The sequence below is a fragment of the Phalacrocorax aristotelis genome, chromosome 9, assembly GCF_949628215.1.
Source record: "Phalacrocorax aristotelis chromosome 9, bGulAri2.1, whole genome shotgun sequence".
NCBI classification, from domain to species: Eukaryota; Metazoa; Chordata; class Aves; order Suliformes; family Phalacrocoracidae; genus Phalacrocorax; species Phalacrocorax aristotelis.
The window spans coordinates 1,389,218-1,404,449 of record NC_134284.1 but is presented as its reverse complement, the minus strand read 5'-3'; the positions used below and the strand labels follow the sequence as shown (position 1 = coordinate 1,404,449).

The 15,232-nt window shown below is 39.9% G+C and overlaps 1 protein-coding gene across 1 annotated transcript; it reads left to right on the top strand.

The window, feature by feature from the left end:
- The first annotated feature begins 1 nt into the window (after position 1).
- On the top strand, positions 2 to 12,606 carry EIF2S1 (eukaryotic translation initiation factor 2 subunit alpha). Its single transcript, XM_075103157.1, has 8 exons — positions 2 to 280; positions 2,216 to 2,457; positions 3,994 to 4,073; positions 4,906 to 5,057; positions 7,706 to 7,812; positions 10,288 to 10,385; positions 11,304 to 11,447; positions 11,766 to 12,606. Exons 2-8 carry the CDS (start codon positions 2,217 to 2,219, stop codon positions 11,889 to 11,891), a joined length of 948 nt encoding a protein of 315 aa, XP_074959258.1. The 5' UTR covers positions 2 to 280; position 2,216; the 3' UTR covers positions 11,892 to 12,606.
- The last annotated feature ends 2,626 nt before the right edge of the window (positions 12,607 to 15,232 follow it).

The following is a 15,232-nucleotide window of genomic DNA, read 5'->3' as shown; positions in this document are numbered from 1 at the left end:
CAGAGCGCTTTTGGTCACGTGACCTCCCGCGTCTGTTTGTGAACCCCGGAGGTCTCTGGAAGAGGGTAGCGCTCTAAGCACAGGGCGGCCCTCTGCCTAGACGTTGAGACTCCATGGTCCTGGGGACGCGGGGCTGGCCTATCGCGTGCGGAGGAGCGGGAGCGGGGTGGGCTGGCACCTGCGCAGTGGGGCGGCGGCCAGGCGCACGCTGAGGCAGGAGCGGGTGCAGCGTGAGAGTCCGGCCTGCGAGCGTAGAGCGGGACCCCTCAGCTGTTACCAGGTGACGGCTGCGACCCTCTTTCTACCCCCACTGCGTCCTGGCCCTGGCTTGGCCCGCGGAGTCAGGAGGGGACTTGGCGCGGCTGAGGGCTTGGCCCGGCCCGGCCCGGCCCGGCCCGGCCCGGCCCGGCCCGGGCGAGGGGGAGGGGAGGGGTTTCGCGGGCGCCGCAGGCCGTGCTCGCGGGGCCCGGCCATCTCTCGTCCTCGCTGGGCCAGAGATGGGCCTTTCCCGGCCCGGCAGCGCCCGCCGGCCGGCCCGGGCAGCGCTTCCCTAGGTTCTCCGGGGCGCTGCCCCTGTCGACAGCCTGGGGCAGCCGCTGGTCAGAAGTCACTCCATTTTCGCCAGTTTCCGCGGAGCTTTGCGCGGCCGTGGGGGCTTAAACCTTTGCGGGGGCCTTCGTAACCTCCTGGAAAGATGATATATTTCCAGCGTGGGCGCTGTGCTGCTCCTGAGAGGCTTCCCACAGAAGGCCAAAATAAAAAATTTTGTTTCCATAAAGAGGAGTAGAGTAATCTGTGTGCGGAGCAGTGTTTGTCGATTCTTGCTGTGGTTGGGGTATGTTGCTTTGCAATATTTTTATTCTGTATCTCATAAGTAGAGGTGTAGAATCGAGCTGAGCTGCATGAAGTGGACTAGAAAACTGAACACTGAAGTTTTTATTTTTAATCTTAGAGTTCTTTGTTCAGTTTCAAATTGAATGAAGTTATATGAAGCCTTTAGACGAGTGTTTTCATAATCCTTTACTAGTGTCTGTTTCCCCTTTTGGAAAGTTAAGAATGGAAATAAGGATGGACAGGGTGTTCTGAATTGTAAGGCCATGCGTCTGTAGTGCTTGCCTTTACCGTCTTACTCCCTTTTCAAATTCTCATCTAGCTAGAAAGCGTTAGCACTGCTGTAAAGATCAAGAGTAAAACTTCAGAAGGTTTGTTGTACTCACCATTTTGAAGGAGTGATGCATCTGACTCAGCATCTTAGTCTCTCCTACTTCTGTAGGAAACTTTTTGTGTGAAACTTCTAGGCATAGATAAAAGGAATTGAACTAACCTGGTGAGTGGTGAGTATGTGGATTCATCATCAGGAAAATGAAGACGTTTAAGTGTTCCTTCTTATCACTACATGATTATGAAGCATTATTTTTGACCTTTTTTTGTACCTATAATGAAAGAATTCTGGTTTTGTTTTTCAGGGTTTTTTCCTCCTGACTAGCAATATGTTGAGGGGTGCTTTTTTCTTTCTTTTTTTTTTTTTTTTTTTGTAGTGCTTCATTCATTCAGGCGAGTTCTATCTTCTGTTATAATTATGGCCTTTGCTTTCTTTGCTGACAGGTGGCCTCTGAAGCAGGTCTTACAGGATTATTCCTAACATCTTGTGCTGAGTTTAGAAAGTCATCTTCTGGAGTGTAGGGTCTGCTCTGTAGTAGAAGCTTTACTCTACCTCTTACTTTCTTCACCTCTCACATGCTGTCTTAGTATGTGCATACAAATACCGTCATGAGCGCTGCAGGCTGTTTCTCTCCCGTCGCCTCCTGTTAAACTCTGATTTAGAATTTTATACAGCCTCGTGAATTTAGATGGATGCAAGGTGTGCAGTACCACCTTTTCACCACTTGAAGTCTCTTCTCTACTCTGTGCTATGGATAGGTGGTATGGCGGTTGAATTGGACAATAAAGTCTGGGTAGCAAGCTTTTTCTACTTTAATGCAAAAATTAGCATCTTAGAAAATTATTGTGGTAATACTAAAATACTAAGAAATTAAACAGTAAATTAACATTAGAACCCAAGTATGAATTGCACAAGCCTTATCCTAATTTGCATTTTTGTACAAGTGTTCCTCTCTATCCTCACCAGTCCTTGCTCGTTTTTTACCATGTTTGTAGGAGAAGTCAGTGATGTGTTGTGAAATAAAATCTTTATTTCTTTCTGCTCAAATTCCAGAATGCCAGGACTAAGCTGTAGATTCTATCAGCATAAGTTTCCAGAGGTGGAAGATGTGGTGATGGTCAATGTTCGGTCCATTGCTGAAATGGGGGCCTATGTCAGCCTGCTGGAGTACAACAACATTGAAGGCATGATCCTTCTCAGTGAGCTATCCAGAAGGCGTATTCGTTCAATAAACAAACTCATCCGGATCGGGAGGAATGAATGCGTCGTCGTCATAAGAGTTGACAAAGAAAAAGGTATTGGGGGGGATATTGTGGGCTATATCAAGACTGAATTACTAGAAATGCAGATAAGCCAGGTGGCTTAGGTATTCATTGTTTTGGTCAGGGATTTTTTTTTTTTTAAGGCACTTGAGCAAAATAGACCATCATCATGCCGTCTGATATTTGTGATCATTATTCCATTCCTCTGTGTCCTTTGGGCATTGGGTTAGTGAAGGTCAATCACATCAGTAAAGATTTGCTTAAGTGGGTCCTCACCAGCTCAATGTTTGGTCAACAAACCATAGTGAGGTGGAATTTTCTGTTGATATCTATGTGGACTTTCTAAGTCCTAACTGAAGAGAAGGATCATCTGATGTAGTGATTAACAATCTATATGGTAAACATCTAACACTTCCTGTCCATCCTATGCATTAACAAGTCTTGAACCTTGGCTATAAAGTAAATGACATATATGTAATTATCGTACCACATAAACTCTGCAGGAGGTTGGTTATAAGTTCAGACTGTACAGGTGACTTTGTCTTTTCCTGTCTTCTGATGTTTGAAGCTTTTATTCTAAAGGCTTTTAAAATATATTTTCTATGTAGAACATGTTGGATCTTGCTCGTACGGTTCCTTGCAGTCTTTAAAATCTATATCCAGGTGTAAAAAAATAATGAAAATAAACACTGAGCACATCTTCTAGAAACATGACTGTTGGTATGATGTTTCTCAGGTAATATGCTTTTCTAGAATACTTCTGGAACTGCAGTTAACTCTGAGATTAAGTAACAAATGACAAGATAAGAAAAAGCAGAGAGGAAAAACAAACAAGAAGAAACTTATTTCAGATAGATTTCAAATAAAATAAGTTTTCTAACATCTCTAATGAAAGGATACTTCGTCTTAGAAATTTATTTCATTCTCATATTAACAGAGAAACACACCTGGAATTCACACAGTGAATCTTTTATTGAATCTTTTGGGGAGCCTATAGTTTGTGAGAAGTAGGTGGAGGCCTTTTCAAATTTACTAAGAAATGGTTCAAAATACCTTTTTTCACAGACAGTTCTCCCAAAACGGTATCCAAGGAGTTAGAGCCAGAATTTGAGGCCTGGCCTACTTTATTAGGAAACCATTCAGAGCTAAACTGATGGAGTGCCAACCTTGAATGACATTGAGTTGAGCACTACAAAAATATGCATCAAACTTGCTTCTTTGTATATGGGTATGTTTTTTGTCAAAACTGTTTACAGTGACAGAAAAATGGATCACTGACAGCTGAAAAATGAAAATTTCATCCAGGTTTGCAGAGAAAACATTCTTATGGCAGTAATTTTAAAGATTTGCTATTATGAGTATTTACAGTCAAAAGAATAATACCCTAGTTTGGGTCATGATTTGATCAAATTCATTAAGGTTTGGTGTTACTTTCTGTAGCAACAGACAGAGGTAGCTTAGGCAAGGGGCACATCCTGAGCCAGTGTTTGTTCTTTATCCCTTTCTTTTTAAGCAGTTAGATGTAGTTTACACAATGCCTGACGCTTTCAAAATGGTCTTCCTCAATAGGTTATATTGACTTGTCAAAAAGAAGAGTTTCTCCAGAAGAGGCAATCAAATGTGAAGACAAATTCACGAAATCAAAGACTGTAAGTTGCTTTGCTAGATGCAGGCATTGTGTTGCCAGCTTCTTTCCTGAGCAACCAAAATGCACAGACATAAGATAATATGACAATAAAGTCTTGTTCTCATTTATTAAGCATACTGTGATTCTCATTTACCCATGCAAGTATACGTAATCGGGTCATCTGTCCATGAGCACTCTGGTAAGCTGCTTCTTAATTAATGGCCAGATCAGATTAATGAGTAGATGAAGTAATACGTCAGTTGAGAATCTGTGATGTAAAGGGGGAGGTTTAAATGATTAGAAATCTAAAAGCCTATGCTGGTAGCACTCTCTGGACAGGTTTTAATGAAAACCCATGCAAGTAGTTTAGGGCGTCTACTCCCATCCTTACTACTGTGTGGTCTTATGCTTCTGAGTAGAACACTTAACATTAAATATTACTTTGTTTCTAACTTTTTTCCTTTGTATGCAAATATACTCTCTATCAACTTGGTAACACTTTTGGCATCAGTTTCCATGAGAGAATAATTTTATCTTCATAACTACACAGGCTTAGGTTAATAAAGTGGTTTTGATATTTTTTAACTTCCTAGAACTGAGTATGTAGTTTGTTGCTAAATATAGGGAAGGATTGTACTGCAACATCATGCAGTGTTTAGAATCAAGACATTTTAATATTTTGTATTGTTTATTTGCATCAACAATTTTGGTTATGCACTTTGATCTGCAGGACTCAATTTTAAGCTGTACAAACTCATAGTAAGAGCCAGGCATTAAATCAGAGTGTGAGACCGGATAAGTGTGGATGGGTGGTGATTTGTTTTGGCTTTTCTAATACCCTTTTTGTGTTCAAGGTTTACAGCATTCTTCGTCATGTTGCTGAAGTCTTGGAGTATACAAAGGATGAGCAACTTGAGAGTCTGTTCCAGAGAACTGCCTGGGTATTTGATGACAAGTACAAAAGACCAGGATATGGTGCTTATGATGCATTCAAGCATGCAGTCTCGTAAGGATATTTTTTCTATTTCTAGGGCTTTATGTTATAATTGCAGAGAAGTATTTCCTGGAATAGATCCATCATAATGTTCTTTTTGGGCTTTTGTGGTTTCTGGTTTTTTTCCCCGGAGTCTGTATGTAGAATGTACTGGTCAAGTAAACCTAGTAAATTCTGACCTCAGTCTTCCAGGAGCTTATTGTAGGTTTCTCCGTCTTACTGCTTTCTTCAAGTTCCTAAAGCTTTTGAGAAAGAGGCTCAGAGTTGCCTTGTGTTTATCCATCTTTGAGTGTGCCGCTCTGTGTATGTCAGTTTTTTAAAAGTATTAATTGAATTTGATGTGGAGAAATACTCAGGCACTAGGTGAATGTGTTATAAGAGAAACATGTAATTACAAACACTAGAGAGATTTCTGTTGCTATAGATAAGCCTGCAATATTTCTAACAGAAGAAGAAGCAGCACTGATCTTAGTTTGTCTGTCAGAATTTACCTGTTCTTCATCCCAAGCAGGTGTTACCAAACATATCTAGCTCTGTGTCTGAAGATACTTTTACTCACAGCTGACTGTCACTCTTCCACTGCACCGGCAGAATTTTTCTTCTTTAAAAGCAACAAGCTGGCTTGTTACTTCTCTACAATTCCAAACTTAAAGAATGGGAATGGGATCATAAACATAGAAATGGAATTATGAACAGAAAGAGTTTGAAATTGTGATGCTAAGGGAATATGCACTGAGATAGATTGCTCTTAATTTTGTTTATGAAGTATGTTAGTTTAATTTGCTTTCAGAATTAACCTGTTTGGCTCCCCTCTAAAGATTCTATGATGAAACTGGCAACCCAAAAATAAATTTCTCAGTAAACATTTTCAATTTTACTCTTTTAACAGCACATAAGCTTATGAACGATAAACTTGAGTTGAACACTAGATGGCAGCAATAAAACTTCAGAAATTGTGTTGACTTCAAGCAGAGGGCGCTTGGTAGCGTTTTGATTAACTTAAAACCATCTCTGTGTTTCTGGGGAAGAGGCTTTTACTCGTTTGGACTGAATGCACTCTGTTTCATAGAATAATAATTATTTTTTGGCATTTACTTGTAAAGGGCAAATCTGGGCACATTGCTGCAGGAGGAATTCCAGATCATTCTGGAACTAGAAGAACAAAAAACTGTAGTTATATTGGCTGATAAAGTTTCTCTTAAACTCAGAAAAAATTCCAAACACACGATACCTGTTATTCAAGTTGGAGCACAAACTTCTGAAGCAGACTGTTCTGAAAACATGTTTTCATCAATAATGCCTCAAGATTTCTGACAACAGACTGCAACTTTTGTTTGTTCCCATTGTGCTCCTACATAAAGCTGTAGTGGTAGAGCAGAAAAATGTGGATATTGCTGCCTTCCTATGCTTGCTGAAGTGCTTTCTGGAGGCTTAGCATGCCCTCTAAGAATGTGATTTGCTATTTCTTTCTTAGTGCTTAGGATTAGTGTTTTGGGGTTTCACACAGCAGGATACTGGTGGCAGAATTTTAAAGTATATTTACCCTCTGATCAGTAAAATATAAACATTCAGGACATATTTGTTGAATGCCTACCAAATGCTCATGAAAGTTACTTGAGGATTTAACAGAATAGATTGTAAATGAGGAAACAGAATTTGCATGTCCTAAATCACTTCTGCCATATGGGTTCATATTTTTGCTGTGTACACACTGTCATATTTCTGGGTTTTGTTTCCTTATGTTTGGCCCTTCTACTATCTATACTTGGTATATAAAATCATGAAAGATGACACTTAGCAGCAGAGACCAATCTCCGCTATTGCCTCTGGGTTTTGGGCTGTTTTAGTTCATGTTTCTCTGCTAGTAGTATTGTGGGTGATCTAGTATTGCTTCTCAGAGAACTGCAACTCCTGTCTGAAGAACAGGAACAATTTTTGTGAGGAGCTTTTTGGTTATGATCTCTGTTTCAGATATATTTTGGATTAAATTAATACAGCAATAAAAAGAATTGACACCCCTTCAAACAAGAGCTGCTAATTTATATGGATAAGCAGCAGAGGAGTTTGCCTCTATAATCTCTGGATTTTAAACTATTAGCTTGTGATCTAAAAAACCTGTATTCTTTCTTTAGCCAAGAATATAGCCAGCATATAAGTATCTGTCTGTGATCCAGTCACTGTTAAAAACAGTACAGAATAACATGGGATGAGTATAGGTTACTTTGTAGAATGACAAAAACCTTTTATTTGAATGAAATGCTAAAATAATGGAAAAAAAAAAGTCAGATTCATCATGGATTCTCTTTCATGTGGTATGGGTTTATCTTCACACTGGAGGGAACATAAATACCAAGCAGCTAGATATTTTTCTCACTCTGTGTATCATGTGCAAAAAAAAATTCAGATCTTCCCTTTCAGGAACAGGTTGAGTAAACTACTTTTCTGCGTTGTTGTTAGGTGCTTCCAGTAGAAAATATTTTGGAAATAGATGTGTTTATTTTCTTCTAGTGTTTCAATCTACTCTTAAGAAACTTCCCTGTTTTCATTCCCTAGTAGATCTCTATGATTAGGCATAATAATTTTGAAATAGCACCAGAAGTTAATATTGTGTCATATTCCACTTCAGTATAATTTCTGTAATGTTGCTTTGCTTGGTTCAGAGACCCTGCAATCCTGGATAGCCTAGACCTGACAGAGGAAGAGAGGCGTGTATTGATTGACAATATTAACAGACGTTTGACGCCACAAGCAGTCAAAATCCGAGCTGGTGAGTTCTTTCCAGGTGTTCACTTAACACAACTTTACATATAAGTCAAATTAGTGAATCTTGTTGCAAACTATAAACTCAGTTAAAACTAGTGTTGGTGGTGCTGATATTTGAGTGGAACTGTTCTTCCAGACTTAAGACATCTTAATCAAGGATTGCTTGCGAAATCCCTGTGTGGGTTCTATCTCAAATTCCAAGGTGGTTTGGCTTTTAATTTTTCCCCTGAACTGCAGATTCCTTGGGATGCAAAGTACATAGACTGCATTATATATCAGGACATCATATTGTGCTGACACACAATGAATTTAAATATTTTATAGTTATAACTGCATCCACTATATTCTTTTAGTTATTCAAAGTGTTAAATTATTTGGTTCCCTAACAGGATGATTGATCTCTGTCAGCACAGCTAGGGCATGTGTCTTACCCACTTGTCCATGAATATGTGAAAATAGTTCTGACTTTGCTCTGGGTGTACTTCTAATTGGTTGATGGCAAACCATTCAGCAAGATATGTTAGCTCAAACATTGCATGTTTCTAATGTATTCATAAAACATATGAGCTGGTTTGTCTCTCATTAGCTTAGCGCGGGCAGAAAAAGCACGTCTGCACTACTTAAGAAGGCTTACTTTAAAACTGTAAATCTGGTTGTACAGCTAGCCAAACAGCCTGAAAGCGTGCCTCCTATTAAACAGGTAGTCAATGTATCAGAGGCACATTTTTTAACTAGATTGAGAAATTGCCTCTGCTCTGCGAGGGTATGTTGAAGAGCATTAACTCTTGTTGATTACTGCGGGGAGGAGAAAAGATAAGCTATGTCCGCATGACAGTGAAGTCAAGGAGAGAGTGCAAAAAGTAAGGTAATGAAAAACGTCCTTTACCTATTACTTTAGATCACGATGAGTTAACATGAACTTCAGAAATGTAGGTGGGATTTGATTGCCATAAATAGTGACATTGCTAATGTAAATAGCACTTTGTTAGTTTTGAAAATAAAGTTACTTGTTGACCATGTTCTCTTACTTCCTCTTGCCTGTTTTGTTGTGATGGGCTAAGTTGTTTTTAATTTTGCCTTCAAAGCAAGTGTAGAAATTTTCTATTGGCTTGTAGTGTCATCCTGAGGCTGACTGGGGTGCTCTTCTGTGATTTGTTTGTGATAGCTCAGAATTAGCAGGTGGTTGTTAGATACCTGGAAGTGAAACTAACTTTTCTGTGTAGATTAGTCTTGCAACATTGCTACATAGGTAGAGAAATCTACCTATTAGTCTTTAGACTAATCAGGGTATTACAGATATGAGTTCATGGATGTGCTTTTTCACGTTTCATTTTTCCTGATAGATCCTTAATTTTCTCTGGTATTTATTGCTTTTATATCTTAATCTCTCCATGTGAAATACATAATTATTCACAGAATCACAGGGGTTGGAAGGGACCTCTGGAGATCATCTTGTCCAACTGCCCTGCTTGAGCAGGAACACCTAGAGCAGGGGGCACAGGAACGCATCCAGGCGGGTTTTGAATGTCTCCAGGGAAGGGACCCCACAACCTCCCTGGGCAGCCTGTGCCACTGCTCTGTCACCCTCACAGTAGAGAAGTTTTTTCTCATATTGAGGTGGAACTTCCTGTGTTCCAGCTTGTGCAAATTTCCCCTTGTTCTGTCATTGGGGACTATTGAAAAGAGTCTAGTCCCATCGTCCTGACACCCACCCTTTAGATATTTATAGGTATTGATGAAATCCCCCCTCAGTCTTCTCTTCTCCAGGCTGAACAAACCCAAGTCTCTCAGCCTCTCCTCATAAGGAAGATGCTCCTGTCCCCTGATCATCTTGGTAGCTCTCTGCTGGACTTGCTCAAGCAGTTCCACATCCTTCCTAAACTGGGGGGCCCAGAACTGAACACAGCACTCCAAATGTGGTCTCACTAGGGCAGAGCAGAGAGGGAGGATAACCTCCCTCGACCTTCTGGCCACACTCCTTTTAATGCAACCCAGGATATTGTTGACCTTCTTGGCCACAAAGGGTGCATTGCTGGCTCAGGGGTCAGCTTGTTGCCCTCTGGCACTCCCAGGTCCTTCTCAGCAGAGACGCTTTCCAGTAGTTCAGCCCCCAGCTTGTACTGGTGCCTGGGGTTGTTCTTCCCCAGGTGCAGGACCTTGCACTTGCTCTTGTTGAATTAAATTCCCATTGAGTATATTGGTTGAGAGGTGAGTGAATGTGAGTATGTAATTTCGTATCTTGGCTCTTCAAAGCACAATGTAAAATGCTGTACATGTAAAGAATTCACAAAGGCTCCTACTTCAGCTTACAAGTCAAGAAAGTGAAATACCTTCCTCAGCTTTGGGAGCTACTGAGGTTCTCATTGTGGATAAACATTGGTGGCTAAAAAGCTTTATTAAAGCTTAAGTTAAAAAGCTTTAAAGATTCTATTGCTTTTGGTAACTGTAAAGTTTTATTATTTGTATTCTTCTGTCCTAGATATTGAGGTTGCCTGTTATGGTTATGAAGGCATAGATGCAGTGAAAGAAGCTTTGAGAGCAGGCTTGAACTGTTCCACAGAGAACATGCCTATTAAAGTAAGTTTCTGTCTTAATTGTGCAGTCAAAAGCGAAGTATTCTGATGCCCTCAGGTACAAGTAGCGTGCAATTGCTATTGTCACAGTCACGTAGCTGAGGCTGAGAAGCTGTGTAGTTGCTTTCTGATTCTTATTTATCAGGTACGTAACACAGTTCCTTTCAGTTGTGTGCTGCCAGTCGTTCCTGTGACTGTGCTGTGGCTTCCCAAGTTCAAGAAGCTGTATTTATTCTGTTCAGTTGATTAAAGTCTAGTATTGGCACACTACATACCTACTGCTCCTTTATGTAGCCTTAGGTAGGGAGCAACAAATTTTGTTCTCAGATATAAGATTATATAAGAAAAGGCATGTTTGCCACGTATGTGTGAGTATTGGTAGAATGGCTGCTGTGCCCAGGCCTAGTTTTTCTCCTCAACAATTTTAGGATATTGAGTGCCTTACTGAACACGTGTTTTCAAAAAACTTGAAAGTACTTCCTTCTTTGAAAATGGTTTCTTGTAACAAGGAGTTTACTTTTCCAGTCATCTTTAAAAAAAAAAAAAAAAACACAAAAAAAAGCCATCATACATTGTCACAGTTTTTTAATTGTTTGAAAAATTATGTGTTAGGCTGTTTTGCTGATTTGCAAAGTGGATATTCTCTCTACTTACCAATATTTGTCTAAATAAACATACTAGTAGAAGTAACTGATGTTGGTGCCGGACATGGGACAGTCTGTGCACTTTGTTATCTGTTATTTCCATCCAAGTTGTTTATACTTCTAGAAAGGGTTTTTCTAATGGGAAAATGTTTCTTCTGTGAATTTTACGCTCAGAACTGCATTGCTCACTTGCTTTTGAGATTTTTCTTTCTTTGTTTTAGTTGCTGAGTTTGCTTTTTTTTTAATTTCTTTTCCTCACAATCTCGACAATGTGATAGATTAATCTAATAGCTCCTCCTCGTTATGTGATGACTACAACAACACTGGAGAGAACTGAAGGACTGTCTGTTCTAAATCAAGCCATGGCTGTAATTAAAGAAAAAATTGAGGAGAAGAGAGGAGTCTTTAATGTGCAGATGGAGGTAAGAACACATTACATTCCAAGATATTTTTTTTTTCTTGCAACATTTTTAAAGTAAAGCAAGATCAGTATTGCTAGGAGAAGTTTTAGTAAAAAGTATTAAGAAACTAAAGAAACCCTAAACTTCTGTGTTTCTATACCAAAGATTCTAATTTTCCTGGTTTTTATTGTGTGACTTCAGGATGTATTTTTATCTCGTACTCTTTATGTAGAATCAGAGCCTAAATATATACAATGTATGTATATATATACCACACACACATATGATCTTTCTTAATGATAGTTTACCATGTTTTCTGTTTTGGGTTTTTTTTTTCAGCCTAAGGTGGTTACTGACACAGATGAGACTGAACTTGCAAGGCAGCTGGAAAGACTGGAGAGGGAAAATGCTGAAGTGGATGGGGATGATGATGCTGAGGAAATGGAAGCCAAAACTGAAGATTAAATCTCCTGAGAGATTTAGAAGAGAGACCATACAAAAAATTAAAGACCCCATTGCAAATGCTTTCAGCTATAACGCTTCCAGTATTGAAAACTTCAAATGCAAATACTTGAAGTGTTTTTACTGTTTTAAAAAGACCAATATGTGCAAGGCTCTTCTAAATAACATTTGATGCAGCAGCTTATACAAGTTGAATCCTCTGAAGGGAAGGTGCCCAGTCAAATTCAAGACAGATTTGGCCAGAGGGAGGTTGCAGCCCCATGCTTAACATTTGCGTACGTAACAATTCCTAATTGGTGATTACAGCTCAGTGCATCTGTTAATGATCTTTCCTGGGAGCACCAAAACCAAGTCAGCTCAACAGTTCTATACAGAATGTATTTGAGCAAATATTCAATAAATTTCTGGGCTATGTAACTCCCACGATTTTTTTTTACCCCTCTTTTGTCACATGGCCTAGAGTGATACAAATATAGAACCTGAAAGGTTTGATCAGTGGGTGACTCCCCTTTAACATTGAAAGGGTTTTCTTTTGTTTGCTTTAAGTCAAGCCAAGAATGAGTGGAACAAAATGTTTTTCTTGCAAGTTTATTGATGCAGACTTGTTTAAGACACCATTTCCTTTGGGTTTTTTTCTGTGTTTAGGGACTGAGAACTTGAAAACTTTGAGCGTAGCTTGTTACCATTCCAATAAACATAGCTGATTAATTAAAAACTACATATAGTTGCACTTTGCTCTTATAGGTGGATATAGCAGGAGCTTTAGTGAACTTACACTTCAAAATAGGCAGTGCTGTCTTCTGAGCTCACTGCTGCATGACCTCCAATTCTGCTTACCCTAAATCTTGTTTACACTGAACTACACTAGAGATATTCACTCTAGAAACAACCTGTTTATCTTCTCTGAGGAAGAGAAACAAGATGCTTTCTGTGTTGGAGTAGAACAAAAAAAAAATCCTGTTTTCCTTGTCTGTGGGAATTGAGGGAGAAGGAGTTGTTTTTATTCAAGTAACCTTTCCAAATTGCTAAATTTTTAAACACATATATATCTCTTTCCATTGATGTCCCATATTGCACATCTTTTTTCTTAATATTTTGTGCTGCTAGAGGAAAAAATGCATGAAAAATGAGGCTTTGAGCCATAACTAGGAATTCTTAATACTGCCACAGTACAAACAATGTAATTGCCACCTGGTGTGGCCACAGAAGGTAGTCTCTACTAGGGCATATCTCTATTTCAATCCTTGCTTGATCATCAGAGCTGTGCACCTTTACTGTGCAAAACCAAAAAAGTCAAGTAACTTGTAGTGTCACAGAATGTTGGAAGATATCTGAATGTGTTATCACAAAATGAAGAAACAAATCACTTTTTCTATTGTTATTTTCTTAAATTGCTGTCTTTTCAGATCACTAAAATAGTGATTTGGCTTCCACTGAACACAGTAGGGGGGTGCTCAGACAAAAGGACAAAGTGTTCATAAACTAAAAAGTCGCAATGTGATCTGTATGCCAAAATAGTGCTGTAAAGCAAGGCACTGAAAAATGAGTCACACATGCTGTTTCTGTGGAGCGTTATCAGGGGATTATAATTCGCATTATCTCTGAGAACTGTTTTGGTGAGCACCATTTCAGTCAGTAACTGAGGCAAAAGTTTGCTAAACCTGCTCAGTAACTATAGGAGCTTTTCTGATTAGAGCCTCAGCATGCTGGTGTAACAATTCTGTGTCAGTTTTGAGTGCCCGAAAAAAAAAATTACTGAGATGATGAGGACAGTAACAAAGCAGCTGAAGATAAATGCATTTCAGTCACTTATTACACTGGCAGCTAAAATCGGGTTCTCCTGTCACCTGAGAAAATCTTAACCAAGAAGCTTAAATAAAAGATACAAGACAACTTAGTGGATGTTTCTCGTGTGTTGCAGTAGCTGGAAGAAGGAGGGCTAAGATGGCGGCTTTCAAGACTGTTAGTGAGGTACGTGTAAGGAGGTGCTGAACCTGTGAAGCCCCTGCTGGGCCTCAGCCGTGCTGCCTCAGTTGCCATAGCCTGTGACTCAAGGGTATTTAGAAATTGTTGAGATGATACCTCCTATGTCAATGGGTCTGTTTTGTATGCATGGAACTGCATTTCCTTTCCAAGGGCTTAAAATAAACATCATGGGTTTTGTGTGAACATCTCTCTCTGAAGCATGGTAGCAGATTCCCGCTGTTCATTAGCGGCTGTCCTGTTTACTCAATTGTAATTGTAAGGCTGAAATCTCCACTTGCACGCATAGTCAACTGAAGGGAAAGATACAGGTAAAGCCGTGGACAGGGCTTGGCCTAATGCATTAGTTGTAAGGGTTTCAGCTAGACTTTTATATCCCAGATTAATTTTGTAAGACTGGCAGCTTGGAAACATTGTTACTTATAGCATCTGCTACGGACTTGTTAATAAAAAAACCTGAACAGAGGTACTGGCTCAGGTCAGGCGCACAGTCCTGTACCACAAAGCCCAGTGTCCTGTTTCCGATGAGGGGAAATAGTGGCTGCTAAAGAAGGGGTGCCCTGCTTTCTTGGGGCTGTGGTGGTTTGTCTGGCTTTTAATACAGAGACAATTCCTTGCTGTCTTCTGTCTGATTCTGTCCGCTGGTGGTTTTTTTAGATGCAGTGGAGCTGGCATGTTCTTCATAGTGGAATCTGCACTTTGATGTTTAATTTCTGATAGCTTTTTGTTCTAGAGTCCAGACAATTAAACAACTGTTTTCAAACACTGCTGCTTTTCTACAGTTAATTTAAAAAATGCTCTTACGTCAGAATACTTTTGAACACTTGTCATCTTTCACTTTTGTCTAGAAATGTTTCATCATTCTTTATTTTGATGTGGTTTCTTTTCATCTTATTTCATCCCTAATCCTCTAAAGGAACTAAATGCTTAACGGTGTCCTGCACCAGAGGCGTCCTAGCATCTTAAAAAGCTGCTTTGAAAAAGCTGGGTATATGTAATCACCCGTGTGCCACTGTTCACGCGATGAGATGTGATGGGCATCGCAGAGCATGCAATGGCGGTTGTCCTTTGGGCAGCTTCTCTTCATCAGCTGTTCGTGGCTTCCTGAGGGGCTGACCTGGAGGTACCAGCAATGTCTGTCAGGTTGGCCAGCTGGAATAGCATGGTCTGCGCTCGCATCTGGTTATTCCTGCCCTTACCTTTAACTGTGAGTAGTGTCGTACAGTCCCAAAGCCTGCAGCTGGCTCTTCCTAGCCATCCCAATGCAAATTCTATAGCATATAAAGTGCTTTGGAGTCTCTTGGAATGGGAAAATGTCAAGCACTCAACTGTGCTTTTTTGTTGCAATACTATGCCAATGT